At 32.5% G+C, this 6,767-nt stretch overlaps 1 protein-coding gene across 8 annotated transcripts in view; it reads left to right on the top strand.

Moving 5' to 3' along the window:
• Window positions 1–2,011: 2,011 nt before the first annotated feature.
• LOC105133993 (uncharacterized) overlaps window positions 2,012–6,767 on the top strand; it is a 13,806-nt gene continuing 9,050 nt past the window's right edge. For 5 of the 8 annotated variants that reach the window (XM_011038200.1, XM_011038203.1, XM_011038201.1 and 2 more), the window contains exons 1-6: window positions 2,012–2,368; window positions 2,917–3,115; window positions 3,207–3,389; window positions 3,476–3,575; window positions 3,666–3,696; window positions 6,673–6,715. In XM_011038200.1, the coding sequence (XP_011036502.1) occupies window positions 3,057–3,115; window positions 3,207–3,389; window positions 3,476–3,575; window positions 3,666–3,696; window positions 6,673–6,715 (416 nt within the window). In that variant the 5' untranslated portion in view covers window positions 2,012–2,368; window positions 2,917–3,056. The remainder of the gene's footprint in view (window positions 2,369–2,916; window positions 3,116–3,206; window positions 3,390–3,475; window positions 3,576–3,665; window positions 3,697–6,672; window positions 6,716–6,767) is intronic. The other 3 variants (XM_011038198.1, XM_011038199.1, XM_011038202.1) reach the window with 3 other exon arrangements.

The raw sequence follows: 6,767 nt of genomic DNA, 5'->3' as shown, positions 1-6,767 counted from the left end.
AAAACACTTAAGAGACTGTTTAATTCTATTACCGTATGAAAACTCAACCAAATCTTATAATGAAAAACCAAAGCAAGCCAACCCAACAACATTCCACTTAAAACCCAAATTAAACCAATTAAGCCACATCCCATAATCATAAAATGAAAGCCAACACTCCATCAACTTACTTGGATGTACGAAGTAGAAGAAATATTACGCCAACCCAGCCATACCTTATAATTAAAACCTAAATCAAGCCAAACTAAAGCCTAAATTAAGCCAATCATGCAACATCCCATGATAATAAAATAAAACCCAATTATATAATAACCAACCTAGCCGTGTGAAATTAAAGAAATCTTGCACCTAAAAGAAAAAACACTTAAGGGACTGTTCCAATTTACAATCGCATAAGTAAGTTTTTTGTTGCATGTTTTAACTTTTCTCTACTAGTTATGTGACCCACACTCTGCCATGAGTTATATATTTTTGTTCTTTAAGAAATTATATATGTATTTTTTTTCAAAAGTATTTATGTAGTTTAAAAAATCTAGGATCAAATAAATTTTTTTATACATATATGTAATCAAATAAATTGAGAACTATGTGTATGAATAACTAAATAAAAAACTCATTAATGATATCTAAAAATAAAACTTGAAAAATCAAGAGATAAATGTAAATAAAGATATTTAATCTTGAAAGACAAGACATTCACCCAATTGTGTTTGCTAAATTTGTTTATTAAAATAATTTTTTTATTTAAGAAAAAAAATAATAAAATAGAGACATAAATTAAATTGATGATATAAAATAAAAGGAAAAAAATCATACAAGGTTGCACAAATCTAAAAGTACAATTAAAAAAATAATCATAATTTAAAAGAGGCCTTTTCAAACAAAATGAAAGAGGAAAGGGGTACTAATTTAAATATAAATTAAAAAAATTATAGAAAAAACCATAAAAAAATTATAAAAAAGAATTTAGCAAAAAAGGCAAAGGCGAGGTGCTACTAGGATTAACAAGCTAGGCTAACTCGTTTGACCCATTTTGTTAGGGCCTATGAATGGGCCTTCCCTATTAGGACCGTGTGATTGAGTTTTATTTTTTTTGTTTGTAACTATAGTGGTTAGAAAATCAAGGTTTAATTTTTTTTTACCTAAAAACCTGTTTTTTAACCCATTTTGACCAAAAAAACCTATAAAACATTGAAAGAACCGTGATAAATTTATTTATAGTCTCTAAAAATACAAAAAACCATCCCAAAACTTGAAATCAATCTAAATCCAAAATTCAACTCGAGTTTAGATATGTGTTTTCACAAACATCAAAGGTAAAATACACCTAGTATGAACTCTTCTCATTAAATGGAACTATTTGACATAAATATTGTCTATTTTGATGATCTAAATTGATGTTAATGACACTTTTCTCTCTACTGTTACAGTTCGGCAATTTCTTTTTCTTCTCTCTTAACCAAAGATTACGTTCGGCAATTTCTTTTTCTTCTCTCTTAATCAAAGATTACAAAATAATAAAAACAAACTTTTATACCAAAATTAAATTGAAAAATATTGAGGTACTGAAATTATATAATTTGTATGATTTTTAAAGTTCAAGGACTAAAATGCATTTTTTGTGAGACTTATGACATGCCATCTATATTTGATGTTCTTTTCATTTTGGTCCTTTTTTTTTAATCCCATCTTTTCATAAGAAATTAAAATTAATTGTTCTTCAATTAAAATTAAATTACTAAAAAAAAGTTTAAAAATGAAATTAAAAAATATAAAATTTTATATAGTTAATCATGTAAAACGATGAACAATGGATACAGAAAGAAAAATCTATGCCTTTTTAGAGTAATTCTTAATAATAAGTATCAAGAACCCTTTTTCTGGACAGTATAGTAATTCAACGTCCACTTCTCTCAAGTCTATTTCTGTAAATTCAAACACTGACACAGTGAGTCTTCGTTTTTCAAAATACTAGTAGTTAAAATGTTCTTTCCAACTAACAAACAAATAGTTTATGTCTGAAACATAACGAAGGACACACACATAGACTAGCACTAGCTCTCTCTCTCTTCCTGTACAGACTACAGAGAGAGTGTGTACAGAGAGAAAGCAAGTAGAGCCAAAAGAAAAGATTGGCATTTGAAAAATGAGGAAGGCAAAAACCATCCTGTCATTGTTAGGGTTTTCTTAGAACTGAAAAATATTGAACATATATAAATCTATATATACATATATAAATATAAATGAAAGAAACCCAGAAACCCCGAAAAAGCTAATCTCTTTAAAGAAAATAACACAAATGCCGGTACCCAATTTGAAATATAGGATCTGATTTACCCATTTAAGATCTCACTGATTGGTCTTTCAGGTATGGTTTAACCCGCGTTTCTCGTAATCTTCCTTCTCTCTTTTCTCCCCGCCCCCTCTCTTCTTCTTGTTTTTTTTTTTTTTTGGGGGGGGGAGGAGGTTTAAAAGGTTGGATTCCTTACATGCAAAGTCAGTGCATTTTTGTGTTAGATGAGTATTTTTGTTAATGGGTTTTGTTTTGTTTGGCATTTGAATTTGGTTAAGTTTTGGGTGAGGCATTTGAAGTTGGGTTTTTATAGAATCAGATCTGGGTTTTGTTTGATTGTTCTTTGTGAAGTGATGGCTTCTGTTTTTGAGTTATGGATAATTGTAGGTAGTTTTTTTTTTTTTTCGTGGTTCGTGGTTCATTTTTTGGCTTGGCAATTAATAATTTTAAGTTTTAACCACTGGATAGTTACGTTATGTGCTGTTCCATTTGGACTTGCAATGTGGATATCAAATTACTGGTTTCCTTGTTTGATATGGATATTTGGAGTTTTAACTTGGTTCTTAATCAGCTTGAACTGTCAAAATTGGCAATCCATTTATTGGTTTTGTTTTTACTTTTAGAATTTGCATTGTGGGTTGGGGTACTTTTTTTGGACTGAAGTTCTGCTTTTGCTGAGACTAAATTAATCAAGACTTGACAACATTCAGTTATACGAGGAAGTTGGAGCATAGAGAACTATTTTAAATATACTGGCGAGAAAATGAAATCCAATACACTTCTCGATTATGCTGTATTTGAACTGTCACCAAATCTGACGCGGTGAGTTCGTTGATCCATAAAGTTTTATGTGCTAGTTGTGTGTATGTGTGTATTTATTTTGATAGATTAGTTCATTTTTCCTTGTTGCCAGATGTGATCTGTTTGTTTCTAGCAATGGAAACACAGAGAAGCTAGCGTCCGGGTCAGTAAAGCCATTTATATCTCATTTGAAGTTTGCAGAAGAACAAGCTTCACAGGCAGTTCAGTCAATTAAACTAGAGTTTGACCGATGTAGAAATGCTGAGACTTGGTTCACGAAAGGAACACTTGAGAGGTTGCATACAGTGCTGACTGAACAATTTGTTGCTGTAGAAAGAATGTTGGTTCACCTTTTGACATGATACTACTTCTTGTTTTCAGGTTTGTGCATTTTGTCAGTACACCTGAGGTTTTAGAGATGGTCAATACATTTGATGCAGAGATGTCTCAGTTAGAAGCAGCACGGAAAATATATTCTCAGGTAATGATTGCCATTTTATCAAGTAGAGAACATTTATAATGATTATTGGGAAAGCAGTTCTCATTGACTTGTAGGATCCTTTTGACTCAGGGTTCTAGAGATCAACTTTCTGGTGCTTTAGGTGTGTATGTTTCTCTCTCATTTTTGCAATTTCTTATGAATACAACACTGCTAAAAAGATAGTATCTTCCATCAAAATACAACTTGCTAGTTAACTGATTTTATTTTCCATCAACATGGGGAACTAGAAGTTATACCTAGAATCCTAATTCTCACACATTCTTGTTAACCTCTTAGTTCATGAATTTTGAATTGTTGTTTCATGAACTAATTCTCTTGAAAAGAAAACGCATTCTCATTACTGTTTTTTAAGGTAAAATAAGAATTTTATTGTAAAGAAATTGAATTAGAGGATAAATCAGGAGACAAATATATCCTCATATGAACAAAGTATGGGCGGAACAAAAATCAAAACAGTAGAGCACTCCAATGCTGCTGAACATCAATCAGGAAAGTACCTTTAAAAGCATCCAGCATTGCACCACAAGGATGCATGAAATCAATTCTGTTGAAAACAGTTGGCTTGATGAGAAATGGTCCTTGAAAATTTTCACATTATTCTCCATCAAAATACATCAAATGATTCTCCATCAAAATACATCAAATGCCCTCTCTCAGAACATATCCCCATAAAATCAATCTCCATGAAATCTTGTATTTCTTGTTGCTTCCAAAGATCACAAGGGAACCAGCGGCAAGTATACCACCATATTGGAATCATGAAGGCTCAACCCCAAAGGCAGATGAACACCATGTATTCCACTCTGGTGGGAAACTAAATAATAAATGGCTTTGTTTCCCTTGTTTGGTGGCACACATAAATTTAAGATCAGAGTAGATATTGTCATAGGGAAATTAAACATTTATAGCATACAATCAAATTACTGGTCAGAGGTAACTCAAATAATGAAGTGCTTATTTATCAATAGGAAACCAATACCAGCTAGGCAGCTACAGTCAAAATAATTTAGTATGATAATAACATAGTTATGCACATCTTCCTTGGTCTCTTCCTCCAGTTGCCCTTATTATTAATCAGAATCATCAGTGACTCTGTCACTTTTGGTCCACTGATGTTGTGTTAATTACCTCTATATGTTGTTAGATGTATTGTGCATTGATGTCTAAAGTCCTGGTAATTAACACATGCTTGCATGCGACGAACATGTTTCCAGGAACTCCATTTACATGCATTAATGGGTATACAACTACAAGCAGTCATGAAAAGATTTGTTTATATTTTGATTCCTTATGAGTTTCCTTAAGCTCTACCATTATTATTGGAATATGACACCTTGACATGCCATAAATTATGCAAAAGTGGAAATAAATGATAACATGACCAACTAGAAGTTCAGAAATTGTTCATGAGGCGAGTGCCTTCCACTTAGACTTCTTTCACAAAGATCTAGTTTTTATTGTAGTAATTAAGGCTATGACATGCAATAGACAGTCATATCAACATGTTATGCTTTCTATTTCAAATCAAACTTCATCTCATGCCTTTCAGTTTGACAATTTTAATATCATCTGCTACCACTCTTTCAGGGACTTTCTTGACTTATGGCCTTGAATTGAGACAAGGAATAAGGATGACTGATATTAATCTTGATCAGTCATTCTGACATGTATTGCTGGTGTATAATGGAATTAGCTAAGTATTTTTCAGGTACAATGTGAAATAGATACTGAGCAGTGCTAGTTGTGTACTAATTTCATTTACAAAGCCATGCAAAGGCTTCATAGAGTTGTATTACAGTCAATGACAAAGAACAAAACTTCTACTTGTTGATTGAGCATTTAGATGTTAGTGGAGTAGCATAGTAGAGAAGTTGGCAGTTAGAAAATGTTAAAGATTTTGTAAAGGTTGAATTTGCTCAAGATAGTAGCCTAAAAGCAAAAGCTGCTTTCTCAAATGGGATGAAATGCAGTTTCATCTCCTATTGGGATTAACAGGTGATACCCTTTTTCTTGATGATAACTTTGAATAATATTGCTGAGTGATTGCATGCTCAGTGAGTTCACGAAGTATGAGAACTTTTCTCATGATAAATCAAGGTTCAAGATTGCTTTCATTTGATAGATGAAAAGACTGTAGTCAAGCAATAGAAGGTAATAGTGGAATGCCTTGCGGAATCTGAAGAGATGGAAACATAAGTTTCCATTAGAAGTGCCAAGGTTCCTGGATCTGTTTCCTGAAGTGGTTCCTGTGGTACTGATATTACACTGAAAGGGTTGGTTGTAGGATAGGGATGGTTCTGTCTTGGGCCTTTGAACATTCACTGGATTGATTCTAGACTTGATCAATGTGGGTTTGAGCATGGTCTAAGAACATTGTGGTTCTTGGTATATTAATTGCCTTTGAATATTGAAATATGTATGCTGGTTACCTAAATGATGGAACTGCTGTGTCATCTCCTGCTTAAGTCAAGAAGAAGTTTGGCCAACAATTTAAAGAAGTTAACTTGGCATAATTATTTTTATGCCATATCCTGCATTGGTTCGAAAGGTTGGAGTTAATGACAAATATTTAAATTGGCAAGTTCACAACAAGCACACAATTGAACCTTTTGGAGCAAGCACTTCATTGGTGGCCTTATTTGAAACACAATCAGTGCGGAAAATCATCATGTGGATTGTTCGTTCTGCTCTAAATATTTTTTCGTTTCTTCAACAGAACTAAAGTTGTAAAAAATGTCAAAAGGTACAGATGGGGAAAGTGTTGTATCACCAGGTTCTTAGGTGATGTGAAAAAGAACTGATTTCTTGAAGACAAGCTTTGTGAAAATGTTGATTATGCTGGTTTTAATTACTACTGTGCTAACTGTATGGTATTGCAGCTATATTTGACATGTGGTGAAAAACAATTCTGAAACTATCTGTTCTTCATCTCTGAAGATTTTGAACTTCTCCTTTATTAATGAACATATGAAATTTCATACAATATTCTAAATTAGATTATTCTTCTTAACCTCGATGTTGAGTAAACATATTTATTGCTCTTATGTTCACTTATTGGGTGGGCAATGTTCTCCAGGTAGGGATGGAACAGGAACCACAGCAGGAGCTGATGCAACAAAGTAAAGACCTTTGGTTCGATATTCTATTTTTTTTTTTTTTTTATTATTTTTG

This window comes from Populus euphratica, unplaced genomic scaffold (genome assembly GCF_000495115.2).
Source record: "Populus euphratica unplaced genomic scaffold, PopEup_1.0 scaffold38.1, whole genome shotgun sequence".
NCBI lineage: Eukaryota > Viridiplantae > Streptophyta > Magnoliopsida > Malpighiales > Salicaceae > Populus > Populus euphratica.
The sequence above is the reverse complement of the archived record's forward strand: the minus strand, read 5'-3'. Positions and strand labels throughout refer to the sequence as shown.